The 21,357-nt window shown below is 42.7% G+C and overlaps 1 protein-coding gene across 1 annotated transcript in view; it reads right to left on the bottom strand.

The window, feature by feature from the left end:
- The window catches only part of LOC137658276 (uncharacterized), a 63,153-nt gene that overhangs the window by 28,810 nt on the left and 12,986 nt on the right, over nt 1–21,357 (bottom strand). The window contains exons 2-5 of the mRNA XM_068392951.1: nt 17,656–17,721; nt 2,396–2,673; nt 2,128–2,204; nt 1,276–1,421 (exon numbers count right to left, since the gene is read on the bottom strand). Of these exons, the coding sequence (XP_068249052.1) occupies nt 1,276–1,421; nt 2,128–2,204; nt 2,396–2,673; nt 17,656–17,695 (541 nt within the window). The 5' untranslated portion in view covers nt 17,696–17,721. The remainder of the gene's footprint in view (nt 1–1,275; nt 1,422–2,127; nt 2,205–2,395; nt 2,674–17,655; nt 17,722–21,357) is intronic.

The following is a 21,357-nucleotide window of genomic DNA, read 5'->3' as shown; positions in this document are numbered from 1 at the left end:
TTTGACTTCTTCAGAAAGTTTTGCATGGTAGGAGCTGGATTGTTTTTCATGTCAAGGGATCTGGTCCTCATTATTTGATAATAGATTATCAAGATGATTTCACTTCCTACTTGTCGTGATGTTGTTCCTTATAATCTTCATAGCCTTCTCATCTTCCTGGTACTGCTTGTGCATAAAACCTTGTAGTATAGGTTGACATTTGGATGTACTGCTCGCCGGTGCGCCCACTTTCGTACTAATTATCCATGATACATTTGACCTCTTGGCTGACCTCCCTATTGGAGTAGCTGTTGTTCACAAGGACCTTGGTAATCCTTTCCAATTCCTTGTGGGTCTCTGTCGAGGAAGAACAATGTTAGAGGGCCTAATAAACATAGGCTCGGATAGTAGAGGTCTTGTACCTAATGGGATGTTCTCTTTCACCATTCAAGCAGAGGTCTAAGTTCGTGGGTTTTGTGTAGATGGTAATGTTGAAACCATGCTTAACAGTCGAGACCAGGACATCCAAGAAGGGAATGCGGCCATTGTCATGATACTCCACTGTAAATCTAATGGATCTGCACTCCTTAAATGCCCTACAGAATTCATCTATGTGCTCAGAAGAGGGGTGTTATGCACAGGTCTCGTCTATGTAGCTGAAGTGTATTTCGGGACGATCTACACGTGAAAAAAAAATCACTCCTCGATGACTCCCACGTAAAAGTTGGCAAAGAGGACACATAGAGGAGAGTCCATCGCCACACCATCCTTTCTTATGTACATGTGCCCATGATAGGTGGTGAAAGGGCCCGTCTTGGAACATATTACCAGGAGAGTGCGGGGGCCATGTTCAGAATATTGAGTGGAGGGATCAAATCATCCTTATAGACCCGATCCAGAATAAGCAGGATGGTTTCATCTACAAGAACATTAGTGAAGAGTCTACAGGAGCATTAGTAAAGAGTGACTCCACATCAAGAAATGCAATGACTCCTTCACTGGAATGCCCTGACAAGCATTAAAGGACATTCCATTGAAGGAACGGGGAGAGACCGAATAGTAATTCTGGAAAAAAAAATATATATATAGCCACATATGTAGCTCTATTGTAAAGGGGCGATTATTATTATTATTGTTCTGTCCACTATAGGTTTCTGTATGTTTGATAGTACAAAACTTACTGCATATCAACATGAATTTACCAGCATTTACGGAATTCAAATATAAATTTTACTTGTTTAATTTAGATAGCAAATTCTTCATTTATTGTCTGTATCTGTCTATAAAGATGCTTACCAGTAACATTGAGAGTGGAGATGAGTAACAGAGGTGGTAGCGTTGCCACCTGACATCGATACTGGCCTCCATCTTTCACTTGGGCATCTCTGATAACTAGCTGCCATCGTTGCCATTTGTCCCCAGATTCTTGGAGCAAGGAGTACCTGTTATGGATTAGTTTACTTACAAAGATTATTTGACTGTAATGGCTTTGCAAAATTATTCGTTCATGGTTTGGTGTTAAAACAGATACACGGATTAGTTTAGAATAATATGACATACAAGGTATATATAAACACAAAGATTATTTGACTGTGAGGGTTCTGAAAACTTATATACGTTGTTTTTGCGGTTTATTGTATTCAAATTATAGAAGTTTTAGAGACATTAATCACCAGATTCTTGAAGCCGAGTACCTGGGGTTTCTTAGTTTTAAAGATTATTTGACAAAGGGCTTTTCAAAATTATATATAAATGGATTTGCTATTTAGACAAATAATCAGATTAGTTGAGAGTAATATGACATACAGTATTTTGGAAGATGAGAGGTCAGACCAGGCAATAGACAGAATTCTCTAAATGAGGACGATTGTTTTCATTATTTTCATTGTTGAGAATACTTCTATTCGATAATTAAGATTCAAGACGTCAAATAATCTAAAAAAAAGTGAAAAAATGTGTAGTTTTTCTCTCTCTCTCTCTCTCTCTCTCTCTCTCTCTCTCTCTCTCTCTCTCTCTCTCTCTCTCTCTCTCTATATATATATATATATATATATATATATATATATATATATATATAGAGAGAGAGAGAGAGAGAGAGAGAGAGAGAGAGAGAAACTACACATTTTTTCAGAGAGTTATTAAATCTACCTGCTATCTTTAGAATATGTATGCGACTCCCATGTAAGTAATTCCAAATTATCATCAACATCTCTAAGCCATGATACCTGAAAATAAGTAAATATTGCAATTTAGATTTGTTTTATCTTTTTATAAGGATACACTCAATAGAAATACTATAATTCATGTGTAGGCTACTTATGTGTATAGTTATTCATAAGATATTCAACTTCAATTTGATATGCTTTATAGAAAAAATGTCATTAACTCAATAAAACCCAACACTAAGGTAACTCACTGATTCATTAGTGACGTCATGCACCATACAATCTAAGGTAGCAGTCGTCCCTAGGTAGACATTAATCGTAGAATTCGTTGACGCTAAGTGAGGCTCGTGAATTTGGTGCTCCTCATGAGAGTGGTGGGTATGGTGGGCATGATCATACTGACCCTCTGACACTACAACGAACCTAGGGAACCTCGATTTGCGAGGAAGAATCGCTGGTACTCCAACAACGGATGTAGATATAGAGGTTGCAATTAAGGTCTCCTTCAAGTAGGTAGCTGTGGTTGATCCTGTGTTTGAGGAAAATTATTTAATTACATTATTTCTTTTAAACAGAAGGATGATTCCTTAAAAATGTACTTTTATAAACGAATGATAGGCCTGAGAAACTGTATTCGAACGATAGGCATGCGGAAATGAAAACGGACGATAATCCTGAAAACTGTAAACAAATGATAGGCCTGAAAAACTGAAAACAATGGATAGTCCTGAGAAACTGTAATCGAAGGATAGCCCTGAGAAACTGAAAGCTAAGGATAGGCCTGAAAAACTGAAAACAAATGATAGGACTGAGTAACAGTAATCAAAGGATAGGACTGAGAAACTGAAAACAAAGAACAGGACTTAGAAACTGAAAACAAATGATAGTCCTGAGAAACTGTAATCAAAAGATAGGACTGAAAAACTGAAAACAAATGATGGGACTGAGAAACTGTAAACAAGTGGTAGGCCTGTGAAACTTTAATCAAATGATAGAACTGAGAAACTGTAATCAAAAGATAGGACTTAGAAACTGAAAACAAAGAACAGGACTGAGAAACTGAAAACAAAGAATAGGCCTGAGCAACTGTAAACAAATGATAGGCCTGAGAAACTGATAACAAATGATAGGCCTGAGAAACTAAACAAATGATAGGCCTAAGAAACTAATTAAATGATAGGCCTGAGAAACTGTAAACAAATGATAAGCCTGGGAAACTGTAATCAAATGGTAGGCCTAAGAAACTAATGAAATGATAGGCCTGAGGAACCGAAAACAAATGATAGGCCTGAGAAACTGAAAACAAATGATAGTCCTGAAAAACAGTAATCAAATGATAGGCCTAAGAAACTAATTAAATGGTAGGCCTGAGAAACTGTAAGCAATTGATATGCCTGAAAAACTGAAAACAAATGATAGGCCTGAGAAACTGTAATCAAATGATAGTCCTGAGAAACTGAGAACAAAGGATAGTCCTGAGAAACTGGAAACAAATGATAGGCCTGAGAAACTGTAAACAGTTTATAGGCCTAAGAAACTAATCTAATGATAGGCCTAAGAAACTAATCAAATGATAGACCTAAGAAACTGTAAACAAATGGTAGGCCTGAGAAACTGAAAACAATGGATAGGCTTTGAGAAACTGAAAGAAAATGATATGTCTGAGAAACTGTGAAAAAATGATAGTCCTGAAAAACCGTAAAAAAAATGATAGGCCTGAGATACTGTGAATAAATGATAAGCTCAAGAAACTAATCAAATGATAGGCCTGAGGAATTGTAAGCAAGTGATAGGCCTGAGAAACTGAAAACAAAGGATAAGCCTGAGGAACTGTAAACAAATGTTAGGCCTGAGAAACTGAAAGAAAATGACAGGTCTGAGAAACTGAAAACTAATGATAGTCTTGAGAAACTGTAATCAAACGATAGTCATGAGAAACTGTAAGCAAATGATAGAAATGAGAAACTGAAAACAAAGGAATGGACCGAGAAACTGTAAACAAATGTTAGGCCTGAGAAACTGAAAGAAAATGATAGGTCTGAGAAACTGAAAACTAAGGATAGTCCTGAGAAACTGTAAACAAATGATAGGCCTAAGAAACTAATCAAATGATAGGCCAGAGAAACTGAACACAAAGGATAGGCCTGAGAAACTGTAATCAAAGTATATAACTGATAAAATGAAAACAAGGGATAGGCCTGAGAAACTGTAAACAAATGTTAGGCCTGAGAAACTTTAATCAAATGGTAGTCCTGAGAAACTGAAAATAAAGGATAGGCCTGAGAAACTGTAAACAAATTTTAAACATGAGAAACTGAAAAAAATGTTAGGTCTGAGAAACTGAAAACTAAGGATAGTCTTGAGAAATTGTAAACAAATGATAGAATTAAGAAACTAATCAAATGATAGGCCTAAGAAACTGTAAACAAATGTTAGGCCTGAGAAACTGTAAACAAATGTTAGGCCTAAGAAACTGTAATCAAATGATAGAACTGATCAACTGAAAACAAAGGATAGGCTTGAGAAACTGTAAACAAATGTTAGGCCTAAGAAACTGTAATCAAATGATAGAACTGAAAAACTGAAAACAAATGATAGGCCTAAGAAACTGTAAACAAATGTTGGGCGTGAGAAACTGTAATCAAATGATAGAACTGAGAAACTGAAAACAAAGGATGGGCCTGAGAAACTGAAAACAAATGATAGGCCTGAGACTCTGTGAATAAATAATAGGCATGAGAAACTGTAATCAAATGATAGAACTGAGAAACTGAAAACAAAGGATAGGCCTGAGAAACTGAAAACAAATGATAGGCCTGAGACTCTGTGAATAAATAATAGGCATGAGAAACTGCAATCAAATGATAGGCCTGAGAAACGGAAAACAAAGGATTGGCCTAAGAAACTGTAAACAAAGGATACGATTGAGAAACTGAAAACTAAGGATAGTCCTGAGACTCTAATCAAAGGATGGGTCTGAGAAATCAAAAACAAATGATAGGCCAGAGAAACTAAATAAATGATAAGCCTAAGAAACTGTGAACAAATGATAGGCCTAAGAAACTGTGAACAAATGATAGGCCTGAGAAACTGAAAGCAAATGATAGGCCTGAGAAACTGTAAACAAATGATAGGCCTGAGAAACTGTAAACAAATGATAGGCCTGAGAAACTGAAAACAAATGATAGACCTGAGAATCTGAAAACAAAGGATAGGACTGAGAAACTGAAAACAAAGAACAGAACTGAGAAACTGAAAACAAATGTTATGCCTGAAAACAATATAAACAAAGGATAGAACTGAGAAACTGTAATCAAATAAAAACAAAGGATAGGACTGAGAAACTTTAATCAAAGGATAGGACTGAGAAACTGTAATCAAAGGATAGGATTGAGAAACTGAAAACAAAGGCTAGGACTGAGAAACTGTAATCAAAGGATGGGACTGAGAAACTGAAAACAAAGGATAGGACTGAGAAACGGTAAACAAGTGATAGGCCTGAGAATCTTTAATCAAATGATAGAACTGAGAAACTGTAATCAAAAGATAGGACTGAGAAACTGAAAACAAAGAACAGGACTTAGAAACTGAAATCAAATGATAGTCCTGAGAAACTGTAATCAAAGGATAGGACTGAAAAACTGAAAACAAATGATGGGACTGAGAAACTGTAAACAAGTGGTAGGCCTGTGAAACTTTAATCAAATGATAGAACTGAGAAACTGTAATCAAAAGATAGGACTTAGAAACTGAAAACAAAGAACAGGACTGAGAAACTGAAAACAAAGAATAGGCCTGAGCAACTGTAAACAAATGATAGGCCTGAGAAACTGATAATAAAAGATAGGCCTGAGAAACTAAACAAATGATAGGCCTAAGAAACTAATTAAATGATAGGCCTGAGAAACTGTAAACAAATGATAAGCCTGGGAAACTGTAATCAAATGGTAGGCCTAAGAAACTAATTAAATGATAGGCCTGAGGAACCGAAAACAAATGATAGGCATGAGAAACTGAAAACAAATGATAGTCCTGAAAAACAGTAATCAAATGATAGGCCTAAGAAACTGATTAAATGGTAGGCCTGAGAAACTAAACAATTGATAGACATGAGAAACTGAAAACAAATGATAGGCCCAAGCAACTAATTAAATGATAGGCCTGAGAAACTGTAAGCAATTGATAGGCCTGAGAAACTGAAAACAAATGAATAGCCTGAGAAACTGTAATCAAATGATAGTCCTGAGAAACTGAGAACAATGGATAGTCCTGAGAAACTGGAAACAAATGGTAGTCCTGAGAAACTGTAAACAGATGATAGGACTAAGAAACTAATCTAATGATAGGCCTAAGAAACTAATCAAATGATAGACCTAAGAAACTGTAAACAAATGGTAGGCCTGAGAAACTGAAAACAATGGATAGGCTTTAAGAAACTGAAAGAAAATGATAGGTCTGAGAAACTGTGAACAAATGATAGTCCTGAAAAACCGTAAAAAAATGATAGGCCTGAGATACTGTGAATAAATGATAAGCTTAACAAACTGTAATCAAATGATAGGCCTGAGGAATTGTAAGCAAGTGATAGGCCTGAGAAACTGAAAACAAAGGATAAGCCTGAGGAACTGTAAACAAATGTTAGGCCTGAGAAACTGAAAGAAAATGACAGGTCTGAGAAACTGAAAACTAATGATAGTCTTGAGAAACTGTAATCAAACGATAGTCATGAGAAACTGTAAGCAAATGATAGAAATGAGAAACTGAAAACAAAGGAATGGACCGAGAAACTGTAAACAAATGTTAGGCCTGAGAAACTGAAAGAAAATGACAGGTCTGAGAAACTGAAAACTAATGATAGTCTTGAGAAACTGTAATCAAACGATAGTCATGAGAAACTGTAAGCAAATGATAGAAATGAGAAACTGAAAACAAAGGAATGGACCGAGAAACTGTAAACAAATGTTAGGCCTGAGAAACTGAAAGAAAATGATAGGTCTGAGAAACTGAAAACTAAGGATAGTCCTGAGAAACTGTAAACAAATGATAGGCCTAAGAAACTAATCAAATGATAGGCCAGAGAAACTGTTAATAAATGATAGTCCTGAGAAACTGAACACAAAGGATAGGCCTGAGAAACTGTAAACAAATGTTAGGCCTGAGAACTGTAATCAAAGTATATAACTGATAAACTGAAAACAAAGGAGAGGCCTGAGAAACTGAAAATAAAGGATAGGCCTGAGAAAGTGTAAACAAATTTTAAACATGAGAAACTGAAAAAAATGTTAGGTCTGAGAAACTGAAAACTAAGGATAGTCTTGAGAAACTGTAAACAAATGATAGAATTAAGAAACTAATCAAATGATAGGCCTAAGAGACTGTAAACAAATGTTAGGCCTGAGAAACTGTAAACAAATGTTAGGCCTAAGAAACTGTAATCAAATGATAGAACTGATCAACTGAAAACAAAGGATAGGCTTGAGAAACTGTAAACAAAGGATAGGCCTGAGAAACTGTAATCAAATGATAGAACTGAAAAACTGAAAACAAATGATAGGCCTAAGAAACTGTAAACAAATGTTGGGCGTGAGAAACTGTAATCAAATGATAGAACTGAGAAACTGAAAACAAAGGATGGGCCTGAGAAACTGAAAACAAATGATAGGCCTGAGACTCTGTGAATAAATAATAGGCATGAGAAACTGCAATCAAATGATAGGCCTGAGAAACGGAAAACAAAGGATTGGCCCAAGAAACTGTAAACAAAGGATACGATTGAGAAACTGAAAACTAAGGATAGTCCTGAGACTCTAATCAAAGGATGGGTCTGAGAAATCAAAAACAAATGATAGGCCTGAGAAACTGAAAACAAATGATAGACCTGAGAAACTGAAAATAAATGATAGACCTGAGAAACTGAAAACAAAGGATAGGCCTTTGATACTGTAATCAAAGGATAGTCCTGAGAAACTGCAAAGAAATGATTGGCCTGCTAAACTGTAATCAAATGATAGGCCTGAGAAACTATAAAAAAATGATAGGCCACAGAATCTGCGAACAAATGATAGGCCTAAGAACCTGAAAACAATGATTTGTCCTGAGAAACTTTAAGCAAATGATAGGATTGAAAAACTGTAAACAAATGATAGGCCTGAGAAACTTTACCATTGCATTGGTAAAATGTTTACAGTAAAAGTAGATATATACTTTAGGGAAGTTTATGTATTTATGTTAAAACGGATTTTGAGCGAAGCGAAAAATCTATTTTTGGGTGAGATAGCCATGGCGTCCTGATGGAAGGTTCCTTTTTGGTAGCTTCCTTGGGTATATAACTACTAGATATTCCCAGAGAATTTAACCACAGGTTATCACAGAATTCTAACTTCTGGAGCGAGTATCCTAAAGGTTTCCCTTTAAGACATCGTATATCAACAGGGGACGCATGTATTAACGCGCCACATAGCTATCTGCACCCCACATAGAGTTAACACTTCGATGTGTAGGGGCGGAGAATAGCTGGGGAGCCATTCCACAGCTAATCTCGTCCGTGGCTACTTTTGGTACTCTAGACGTAAACAAACGGGCGCCATTGCTAAATGACGTCACGTCCGTCCTCATCCTGAAGCCAGTTGCTTGCCGATCACCATGATACAGCAGGACAGGGTGGGACCTGAAAAAAACTGGACGAAGTAGCAGGGAGGGTCCATCAGGATGCCATGGCTATCTCACCCAAAAATAGATTTTTCGCTTCGCTCAAAATCCGTTTTTTGGGCTCAAGCCATGGCGTCCTGATGGAAGAATACCAGAGAATCAATGTATCGTGGTAGATTTTCCCCTTGTAGTGTAAGTGCCGAGGGCTTTGAACAGGTTAGCATAGTAATCTCAATAGAGGAACCGTAGGGAAGAAAACTTCCTGCCCCCCTGGCAGTGAAGTCCCAACGGACCATGCTGAAGATCAAAGTGGTCATCGAAGGGCTACCCACCTTGCTGGGAGAACATGAAGAACTCGGAGACAAGACTGAATGGTTGGTATTCATATAGGAACATTCTCAAAAGCAGACAAGTGGTGGTTAGGCACTGTATGTGAAGAGAGAGAATCGTCTGGTCTCGAAGGCATGATGTAAGTAAGTATTCGGGTAGGAATATTACATTGCAGAGGTGAGTATATAATAAGGATTGAATCCTCAGTAATCTTCATCGTATATAAGAGGAAGGGGATAATAAAACTATGACAGTCATGTATTTCATAGTATAAGTAGGAGCGGATTGAGACGCACAAGTAATAAAATAGAAATTTTATTTCACAATTGCAGAATATGGTAATTAAATGCAATAAGTATGTAAAAGTAATTTACAACAAATTATAATGTACATAGTAATGAAAGACTTGCTCTTGAATCTGAAAGAGAATTTCAAATTATTAGTAGGCACTCGTTCCAGAGGAACGTCGGTCTTTAAAAAGAAAACACATCATGCTCTAGGCATGCGGCACTCATGTGACGACTATGACATTTCACCTGGGAGAAGAACAATATATGAAAAAGCACTAAGTGTCTTTGAAATCACTACGTATCACACGAGGGTCAACATAGGCACCCGAGGAGTTAGAGTCCCAAGTAACTCACTGTTCTATGCAGAGTTAGGTGCAGGTTTCATAACACTACCTGCGGCTACCACAAAATGTTTGACTTCATGCACTTGTTTCGCATAATGTTTGAAGAAAACATGCGAGGATTTCCAGCCTGTGAAACTCTTAAGGCTTTCAAAATCCATACTCTGAAAGAAATTCAGAGACGATGCAACTTTTCTAGGATCATGACCGGCGGGTGTACTGTCAGGATCCGCTCTGCGAATGAAGTAGGTGATTTTCGCTCGTAGTTGTTTCAGTGACAGGTCGCTGCCCGATGTTTCTCCTTTGAAGAGTTGGCCTCCACCAAAGTCAGAAGTTCTACGAAGATAGACCTTGAGGCTCTCTACTGGACATAGAGAGGCATCTTCTTTCAGGGGGCAGATTCTCCAAGGGCCCCATCTTTTGGTGGGTAGTTCGTTATTGGCGAGAAACGTCGGATCCGGGAAGAGGGTAAGGTCTCCTGAATCTGTAAACAGAATGTGACCCTCGTCCCTTGATAATGCCACTATTTCGCTGACTCGGGCTCCTGAGGCAAGAGCAAAAACAAAAATAACTTTTTGAGTCAGATCCTTGAGAGGGCACGAATCATTGTCCAAGTTGGAGGCAAAATGGAGCACCTTGTCCAGGGACCAGGAGATCGGTTTTGGTGGGGGTGCTGGGCGTAGACGAGCGCATGCCTTTGGCAGTTTATTGAAGATGTCGCTGGACAGATCAATCTGGAAGGCGTACATTAGTGGTCTAGTCAAGGCCGATTTGCAAGTAGAAATCGTGTTGGCTGCCAAGCCTTGTCCATGAAGGTGAATGAAGAAGGACATGCAAAAATCGATGGTGATTTCCGTAGGATTTTTTGCCTTGACGAATGAGACCCATTTTCTCCAGGATGATTCGTATTGCCGTCGTGTGGATTCGGTCTCGTATTCCTCGAGGAAGTCGAGACTCTTCTTCGATATCCCGAACCTTTTCTTCACGGCTAGGGAGAGAAAATCATGAGATGAAGGTCCCTGACTTTCAATGATGAAACGAAGACAGTCGACTTCTGTACTTGCTGGGAGAGAACTGGGCCCGGGAGAGGGATCAGCGTGGGTTGTAGCTCCAGGACTAGGGGGTACCAGTTGCTCCGAGGCCACTTGGGAGCCACTAGGGCTGCTGTTCCTTTGAAGGTTCTCAGTTTGGAGAGGACTTTCAGCAGAAGGTTGGTGGGAGGGAACAGGTAGATCTTGGACCACCTGTTCCAATCCAGTGACATGGCATCCACTGCTTCTGCCTTGGGGTCCTCGTACGGGGCCACATATCGAGGAAGTTGATTGTTGTCGCTCGTTGCGAAGAGATCGATCTGAAGTTCTGGGACTTGGTGAGAGATGAAGGAGAATGATCTTGCGTCTAGAGACCATTCCGACATTATCGGGCTTGTCCGAGATAGAGCGTCCGCCGTCACGTTGCGGAATCCTTGTAGGTGAACTGCAGACAGGTGCCATTTCTTCTTCTCTGCCAGACGGAAGATTGTCAGAAGCACCTGATTTATCTGGGGCGATCTTGAGCCTTGGCGATTGAGACATCGAACTACTACCAAGTTGTCTAGGGTTAGACGAATATGGATCGAGGGAGGCGGGGAGAGTTTCTTCAGAGTTAGAAGGACCGCCATGGCCTCCAAGATGTTGATGTGAAACGTCTTGAATAGGGGAGACCATGTTCCTTGAGCCTGTTTTTGGTGGGAGTGACCTCCCCAACCCTCCAGCGAAGCGTCCGTGTGGATGTTGAGTGATGGAGGTGGGTGTTGAAGAGGGATGGACCTTTTCAGGGCCTTTGCTTCCGACCACGGCTTTAGGAGCAGCCGAAGTCTGTTTGGGGGCCGTCTCTTGAGGTCTCTTCGAGCGATGGATGCGGAACGTCTCCAGACTCCCGCGGCATCCTTTAGCTGTGCACGTAGCACTGGGTTTGTCACTGAGGCGAACTGTAAAGAGCCTAGAACTCGTTCCTGCTGACGTCTTGAGATCCGTTTGGATTTCAGCAGTCGCTTGACAGACCCTGCTATTTCCTTCCTTTTCTTCTGGGGGATGGAAAGGCGGTGTGACTGAAGGTTCCACTGGATTCCTAACCATTGGAACTTCTGAGCTGGAGAGAGGCGAGATTTCTTTGCATTTATCTTGAATCCCAGGTGTTCTAGGAACTGGGTAACTTTGTTGCAGGATCTTAAACAATCCTCGGGCGATGGAGCCCAGACTAGCCAGTCGTCGAGGTAGGCCATCACCTGGACGTCTCGGAGGCGAAGCTGTTGAACGATGGCGTCCGCCAGCTTTGTGAAGATCCGAGGGGCCACGTTGAGGCTGAAGGGCATGGCCCTGAAGGCGTAGCTTTTCCTTTGGAGTCGAAATCCTAGGTAGGAGGAAGCGTGGTGGTTCATTGGAACGTGCCAGTAGGCATCCGCCAGGTCTATGGAGACCGTGTAGGAACCTTGAGGCAGAAGGGTCCTTATCTGTTGAAGAGTCAGCATCTTGAACTTGTTGTTCGTTATGAACTTGAGGGGGGATAAGTCTAGAATGACTCTGAGCTTGTCGGAGTCCTTCTTGGGGACGCAAAACAGTCTCCCTTGGAACCTGGTTGACTTTACCCTCCTTATCACCTTCTTGTTCAAGAGATCTAGGACATATTATTCCAGAAGGGGGGTTGATAGTTGGAAGAATTGCTGGAAGGTTGGGGGTGGTTGAGTCCAACTCCAGCCTAGACCCTTCTTGACGATGCTGTGTGCCCAGGGATCGAAGGTCCAACGATCCTGGAATTGGCGGAGTCTTCCTCCCACCGGAAGCACTTCATTGCTTCTTGTGTCCCGAGGGTTTACTGCCTCGGCCGCTAGCTCCCCTTCCTCCTCTGCCTCTGGAGGGACGGCGAGATGCGTCTCTGCCTGCACCTCTGTTTGAGCCTCTACCTTTGGGACGAAAGGTAGTCGTCTGTTGCTCGAAAACAGGGGTGAAAACCGGCGACTGTGACAAGACCGGTTGGGTGACCAGCTGAAAGGTCTGCTGTGGTTGAGCTGCCACTTGGGGAGTAGCGGATCCCGGAAACTGCCGTCTCTGTTGACGTTGCTGGGGTTTCTGCTTGGAGGATTTCCTCTTATGTTGAGGGCCGTCGTCCTGAGAGGATTTCCTCTTCTTCGACAGGCCCCACTTGTGGAGAAGGTTCCTGATCTCCGTGGCGGCCTTGTCGATGATCTCTTTCACAAGGGCAGAGGGAAAGAGGTGCTTACCCCAGATGTTGGAGGAAATCAGCCTCCGGGGTTCGTGTCTCACTGTGGCACTGGAGAACACGAATTCACGACAGGCTCTACGAGCCTTCATGAAGCTGTACAGGTCTTTAACTACAGTTGCCAAATGCGTTTTGGCGAGCACCATGTAGTAATCGGGGGCTCTAGTGTCACCGGCCATGACGTCGAGCTGTACCTGGAGGGACATGGATGTGGCGAGCCTTTCCTTCGTGTCATGTTCCCGACGAAGGAGATGGTCATTAAGTTTCGGGAGGTCTTCGTTAAACTGACGTCCAGCAACGTCAGGTTCTAGTTTCCCCACCACGAAGGTATGCTGGACATCTTTCCAGTGTCGAACATCGGGGGGAGTAGTCAGGGAGAAGGGTCTGCACTCCTCCAGCGCAGGACAGGGTTTCCCTTCTTCCACTGCCTTGTGTACCGCAGTGAAGGCCTTTTCCATAAAGGGGAGGATCGCATCATCTGGTGCGACGTAGGTAGGGTGCTTCTTGCTCAACGCCGGAAGCTTTGAGCAGGTAAAACCCCTACTTTTAACAGTATTGGCCAGCATAGCCTGGGCCTTCGGGAGATCGAACACGATCACCTCCTTCGGTTCAGTCTCCTCTTTAGAGGCAGGTTCGGATCGAAGTCGGACGTAACAGTCCGGATAAGCCTCAAAACTCGGGAAGAATTCCACTTCTTCCAGGGCAACCGAGCCGACCTTCTCACTGATGAAGATCCTGCCCGTTGTGATTGGCATGTGCTCGGCATACCTCCAGGGGTTGGCGTCCGAGCATGCTTGAGGTCCTTAACCGAAATCCTTTTCGGCTGCTTTGAACTTCCCATGGTCCTGATGTATTCGTGCGTCTCACGGAGTTTCTTGTCCATGAGAGCTTCGAGCATTCGGAACATCTCCTGGGCGCTGGATGGGATGGGGTCCGGGGTAGCGGAGGTAGACGGGAGTGATACATCCGTCAGTGTAGGAGTTGGTGTGGGGGTGGAAGGCGGAGCGACCTCCTGCTCCGACTCGGTGTATTCCACTTGGTCTTCCTCATAGTCCAGTTCTTTGGCCATGAGGTTCCTCTCCGTGTTCTCCGACACTTCCGACATACGTTCCGCGTTGTCGGCATCCAGGCGGCACTCGTGCATGGACTGGGCCATGATTACATCGGGTTCCACCGTTATCTGGACAGTGGGGATCTGATCCTTGGGGACCACAGAGTCTGGGGATGCCTTCGGGAAAAGCAAGGCCCTCAAGTCCTCGGAGGCAAGGTATGGTCCAGTGGCGTTCTTCTGGAAGCCACGCACCCACTTGCGTAGCTTCTCTCGAGAAGTGTCCCTAACCTCCGCTGAGGGAGGATTATTGAACGCCTCGACCAGGCGGTCCTGGCAGACCGTACAGTTCTGCGGGTCCCAAAACTTCAGATCGCCTTTCTTGTTGGCGCTAGGGGCGTGAGTCCTACACGCTGTGTGCCCATAGAAGTGCGGGCGCTTCACTCCACAGAAGCCGTGGTCGCACTTCACGTACTCCTCCTGTAAGAGAAAGAGAACATGAGTATACAGAAGTCATTCAAATGACTTATATTACTCTAAAGTTAAATATTAAAGGATTAATCTTTAACTTAATTTTAATTGTGATGTTTTTGAGAGTGGGCGGAAATGAAGGAGATAGACAAATACTCCGTGTAACCCGCCCGGCTGGTTACCGTAACCTTATCCATAGGCAATTTGTTTGTGACCAAGGGCACAAGGCAGAATTCTTCATAGATTGCCAGAGAGGCAGGGGGAATTTTAGTAGGAATTGCCAAGGATATAAAACTGGGACTGAGACCACTCAGACCATAGAATTGGGAATGTAGACGATCCCATAGGGTAACGGTTTCCGGCAACCAGCCGTGCTAGGATACACACAGCATGCTGGAAATTTGGGATATGTAAGAAGATAGCATGATTATTAATAGAACGGTAAGACAATACCTATCTATTTATGTAGTCAAACCATCTGGTTGCAATGTAGGGCTATCAGCATGAGTTGATAGCTAGGAGAAGGGGTGCATGTCGCTTTGACGCCTCCGGAAGGCTCCGGCAGACCGACGGCACGCCGGAGGCTGCTCCAGCAGAGTTTCTGGCATTAGGGTAGACAAATATAGAAGTCAGGAGAAATGCCAGGATGGCGGCCGCCGGCACAACGGCGGCACGCCGGCGGGAAGCGGAGGCTCCGGCAGCCGGAGGTTGCCGGCTTGGTGACAGGGACAAGGATGAGTTATAGCAGAACCGGACCGCCGGCAGTGGATGCCGGCACTCCGGGGGCCGGACCGATGGACGGACGGCCGAGGCTATGAGGTAAGGGGGAAGGCCATCGGCTGTACGCCGACGGGAGGCGGCAGCCCTCCGGCACACGGAGGACTGCGGCCCGGGGGGCAAGGAATGTGTCACCAAGGGGGGAGGTCGGTATCACCGACAGTGGAGGCGGCAAGGGACCGGCACCAGGACAGTGAAAGAGACAGAGGGAGGGATGTAGGGGTACGGACACGAACCCCAAGGCATCCCTCCTGAATGGGTGTACCCATGATAGAGGCTAGCCCTATCATCCAGTGGCAGGGGCCGCAGGCGGCCGGGAGCCAGGGTAGCCCAAGGGAGGGCTAGGGAACACCCAAGAGGGGGAGAACCCCTGCGGACAAAACGTATCCAGTGGCTAACCCCATAGGACACTATGAAGGGTATATGTACCAGAGCGGACTGCACACAGGGACTCAAGGTAGCCCTATCACTCCACCCTAAGGAGGAGTTGTAGGACAGGAGACAGATGGGTATAGACTAACCTAAGTATAGGCTAGGCTTACAAGAGATAGGTGGGGAGGGGAGAAGAAGAAGGGTCTTCTATAGGAGAGGCTCTGTACCAAAGCGGCCACCAAGGAAGGGAGGACGCTCCCTAGCCTAAGGTTAGGCAGCCTGTCTGAGAACGGTGCATGGGTACCGTTTCAGCAAGGCACAGAACTTACTCCCCCCAAGCCTAACCTAGAGCAGGGATGTTACACCCTGAACCAGGAAGGATGGAAGACGTATCGCATTGCAGGGAAGGTCAGGTAGCCTAGCCTCAGCAATAGAGGAAGGGCAGGCCGTTCCTCATTCTCGGACGCAACCCTAAGGGGGGATCATTCCCTTAGGGAGGACAGAGAAGCGATAAGTACTCTGGTATGAGCTTGATCCCCTTACGTGGTAGGGAGAGCAAGGCTACGCAGAGGGAATGCCCTAAAGCAGGGGGTGAAGGGAGCATATAGGGGGCCTACAATTAGGTTAGGTTAGAGAGGCACACTGTCAAACCTATCCCCTATATGGTCCCTGAAGGCGAAAACACTTGCATCACAGTAAACAGTATCATAAAATAATGCCACTATCTTCATAACTAAACCTTGGATACTGTAATATATCATGCATGAACACTGATGATAGGCACTCTGGCCTAGGGGCTAGACTAGCGAACTGGTATGGGGTCAGTCAATGACCAATAAAAGAGCGTCAAAACACGATATATAAAGTTCCTAGCTATGAAGACTAAATAACTAATAGTATCGATTAGTTAATGAGGCCGGAAAAAGCTGTTGAGGCTAGCTAAATAAGGCATGCAAGACAACAGCGACGCCATAAAATGGCGGGTCCGGTAGTAGCACAGCTCTGCCACAAAACATAAAATATCTCGAAAAGTAAAAGTTACTTTACAGTCAGAGCTTATTTAAACAATACTGGAACCTTGTACTCAACTTTCCAGAAGAAGGCGAGGCCAAGGGTAGAGACATGGCTAAGATGCAAGTCGATAAGATACGCACAGGGAAAAATCCGTCTAGTAAGGCAAGCTACTAAGCGAAGGATGAGGACGGACGTGACGTCATTTAGCAATGGCGCCCGTTTGTTTACGTCTCGAGTACCAAAAGTAGCCACGGACGAGATTAGCTGTGGAACGGCTCCCCAGCTATTCTCCGCCCCTACACATCGAAGTGTTAACTCTATGTGGGGTGCAGATAGCTATGTGGCGCGTTAATACATGCGTCCCCTGTTGATATACGATGTCTTAAAGGGAAACCTTTAGGATACTCGCTCCAGAAGTTAGAATTCTGTGATAACCTGTGGTTAAATTCTCTGGGAATATCTAGTAGTTATATACCCAAGGAAGCTACCAAAAAGGAACCTTCCATCAGGACGTCATGGCTTGAGCCCAAAAATATTGTTTAACATCTTGCCTCATGACTGGTTTTTACTGCAAATGATTGATCGTTCACTTCTTAAAATATAAAATGTCTGGTTATCTGGATACAAATGTTAGATTTCAATTAAAGCTTAACTGATAATTTATTTGTCTTTTCATGAGCAAAAAAAGCATCTTATATTTACTGGTAGATATATCAGACCTACGGATTTTTCTTATGACAATGAATTACTTAAATTTTTAGAAATAAGAAATAAAAATAAAAATAAAACTTATTTTAAGTAATAAATACATTTGTTTCTATAAGCAAGAAATATTTCGATTTTTAAGTAAGAAAAACTTACCCTTTTAAAGTAAGAATTACATTTTATAACTATGGAAACTCTTATCTTTTTATTAGTAATAAATACCTATATTTTTTATAAATAAGAAATACCGTACTTACCAAATAGCATTATCACCATAATTTTTATTCTCACATCCATGGTCTTTCAAAGTTATTGTTTTATATCTGGAAATGAAACGAAGGTGAAAATAACACACGTATGAAGTAACCATTAAACTACCAGTTATTAAAATATGAAACACGAATTTAGCAAAATGTCATTGAAAGAAAATAATTTATAGCTGACTTATAAGTGACATTAATTAGGCCAGTCTCTGTATAGTGGAGGTAATTGACAAAGAACTTCATTTTATGTTAATCAGGTCAGTATCTGTATGGGGGAAGTCATTGCTTAAGGACCTATCCAAAGTCAGGTTAATCAGGCGAGTCTCTATAATGTAAAGGTTTCGGTCAAAGGACTTATCCAAAGTAAGGACAATCAAAACAGCCCTCATAAGGTAGAGGTCATAGCCACAGAACCTATCTAAAGTTAGGTTCATGAGGTAAGTCCCTATATGGTGGAGGTTATGGCCAAAGGACCTATCCAAAGTTAGGTTAATCATGTCAGTCCTTATATGGTGGAGATCATGGCCAAAGGACCTATCCAAAGTTAGTTTAATCATGTCAGTCCTTATATGGTGGAGATCATGGCCAAAGGACCTATCCAAAGTTAGGTTAATCATGTCAGTCCTTATATGGTGGAGATCATGGCCAAAGGACCTATCCAAAGTTAGTTTAATCATGTCAGTCCTTATATGGTGGAGATCATGGCCAAAGGACCTATCCAAAGTTAGGTTAATCATGTCAGTTCTTATATGGGGAGGTCATGTCTAATGGACCTATCCAAAGTTAGGGTAATCAGGCAAGTCCCTACGTGGTGGAGGTCATGGCCAAAGGACCTATCCAAAGTTGGGTTAATCAGGTCAATCCGTGTATGGTGGAGGTCATGTCCAAAGAACCTATCTAAAGTTAGGCTAATCAGACAAGTCCCTACATGGTGGAGGTCATGGCCAAAGGCCCTATTCAAAGTTAGGTTAATCATGTCAGTCCCTACGTGTTGGAGGTCATAGCCAAAGAACCTATCTAAACTTGGGTTAATCAGGTAAGTCCCTATAAAAGGTGGAGCTCATGGCCAAAGGACCTATCCAAAGTTTAGTTAATCAGGTCAGTCCCTACGTGGTAGAGGTCAAGGACAAAGAACCTATTTAAAGTTGGGTTAATCAGGTCAGTCCGTGTATGGTGGAGGCCATGGCAAAAGAACGTATCTAAAGTTAGATTAATCAGGTAAGTCCCTATATGGTAGAGATCAGTGCCGAAAAACCTATCTAATTTTAGGGTAATCAGGCAAGTCCCTATATAGTGGGAGTCATGGCCAAAGAACCTACCCAAAGCTAGGTGAATCAGGTTAGTCTGTTTATGGTGGAGGCCATGGCCAAAGAGCCTATCTAAAGTTAGATTAATCATTCAAGTCCCTATATGGTGGAGACCAGTGCCAAACAACCTCTATAAAGTTAGGTTAATTAGGTAAGTCCCTATCTGGTGGAGGTCATGGACAAAGGACCTATCTAAAGTTAGGTTAATCAGGCAAGTCCCTATATGGTGAAAGTCATGGCCAAAGGACCTATCCTAAGTTACATTAATCAGGTCAGTCTGTTTATGTTGGAGGTCATGGCCAAAGAATCTATGTAAAGTTAGGTTGATCAGGTAAGTCCCAGTATGGTGGAAGTCATGGCCAAAAGGACCTAGCTACAGTTAGGTTAATCAGGTCAGTCCCCGTATAGTGGAGGTCAGTGCCAAAGAACCTATCTAAAGTTATATTAATCAGGCAAGTCCCTACATGGTGGAGGTCATGGCCAAAGGACCTATCGAAAGTTAGGTTAATCAGGTCAGTCCCTGTATGGTGGAGGTCATGTCCAAAGAACCTTTAGAAAGTTAGGTTAATCAGGTCAGTCCTTATATGGTGGAGATCATGGCCAAAGGACCTATCCAAAGTTAGGTTAATCAAGTCAATCCGTGTATGGTGGAGGTCATGTCCAAAGAACCTATCTAAAGTTAAGTTAATCAGGCAAGTCCCTACGTGGTGGAGGTCATGGCCAAAGGACCTATCCAAAGTTAGATTAATCAAGTCAATCCGTGTATGGTGGAGGTCATGTCCAAAGAACCTATCTGAATTTAGGTTGATTAGGTAAGTCCCTATATGGTGGAGGTTACGGCCAAAGGACCTATCCAAAGTTAGGTTAATCAGGCAAGTCTCTACGTGGTGGAGGTCATGGTCAAAGGACCTATCCAAAGTTAGGTTAATCAGGTCAATCCGTGTATGGTGGAGGTCATGTCCAAAGAACCTATCTAAAGTTAAGTTAATCAGGCAAGTCCCTACGTGGTGGAGGTCATGGCCAAAGGACCTATCCAAAGTTAGGTTAATCAAGTTAATCCGTGTATGGTGGAGGTCATGTCCAAAGAACCTATCTGAATTTAGGTTGATTAGGTAAGTCCCTATATGGTGGAGGTTACGGCCAAAGGACCTATCCAAAGTTAGGTTAATCAGGCAAGTCCCTACGTGGTGGAGGTCATGGTCAAAGGACCTATCCAAAGTTAGGTTAATCAGGTCAATCCGTGTATGGTGGAGGTCATGTCCAAAGAACCTATCTAAAGTTAAGTTAATCAGGCAAGTCCCTACGTGGTGGAGGTCATGGCCAAAGGACCTATCCAAAGTTAGGTTAATCAAGTCAATCCGTATATGGTGGAGGTCATGTCCAAAGAACCTATCTGAATTTAGGTTGATTAGGTAAGTCCCTATATGGTGGAGGTTACGGCCAAAGGACCTATCCAAAGTTAGGTTAATCAGGCAAGTCCCTACGTGGTGGAGGTCATGGTCAAAGGACCTATCCAAAGTTAGGTTAATCAGGTCAATCCGTGTATGGTGGAGGTCATGTCCAAAGAACCTATCTAAAGTTAGGTTAATCAGGCAAGTCCCTACGTGGTGGAGGTCATGGCCAAAGGACATATCCAAAGTTAGGTTAATCAGGTCAATCCGTGTATGGTGGAGGTCGTGTCCAAAGATCCTATCTAAAGTTAGGCTAATCAGACAAGTCCCTACATGGTGGAGGTCATGGCCAAAGGCCCTATTCAAAGTTAGGTTAATCATGTCAGTCCCTACGTGATGGAGGTCATAGCCAAACAACCTATCTAAACTTGGGTTAATCAGGTAAGTCCCTATAAGGTGGAGCTCATGGCCAAACGACCTATCCAAAGTTTAGTTAATCAGGTCAGTCCCTACGTGGTGGAGGTCAAGGGCAAAGAACCTATTTAAAGTTGGGTTAATCAGGTCAGTCAGTGTATGGTGGAGGCCATGGCAAAAGAACCTTTTTAAGTTAGATTAATCAGGTAAGTCCCTATATGGTAGAGATCAGTTCCGAAAAACCTATCTAATGTTAGGGTAATTAGGCAAGTCCCTATATAGTGGGAGTCATGGCCAAAGGACCTATCCAAAGCTAGGTTAATCAGGTCAGTCTGTTTATGGTGGAGGCTATGGCCAAAGATCCTATCTAAAGTTAGATTAATCATTCAAGTCCCTATATGGTGGAGACCAGTGCCAAACAACCTATATAAAGTTAGGTTAATCAGGTAAGTCCCTATCTGGTGGAGGTCGTGGACAAAGGACCTTTCCAAAGTAAGGTTAATCAGGTTAGTTCATGTGTGGTGGAATGTCATGGCCAAAGAACCTATCTAAAGTTAGGTTAATTAGGTAAGTCCTTATGTGGT

This window comes from Palaemon carinicauda, chromosome 19 (assembly GCF_036898095.1).
Source record: "Palaemon carinicauda isolate YSFRI2023 chromosome 19, ASM3689809v2, whole genome shotgun sequence".
Lineage (NCBI taxonomy): Eukaryota > Metazoa > Arthropoda > Malacostraca > Decapoda > Palaemonidae > Palaemon > Palaemon carinicauda.
Note: the sequence above shows the minus strand (reverse complement) of the source record. Positions and strands in the feature narration are given on the sequence as shown.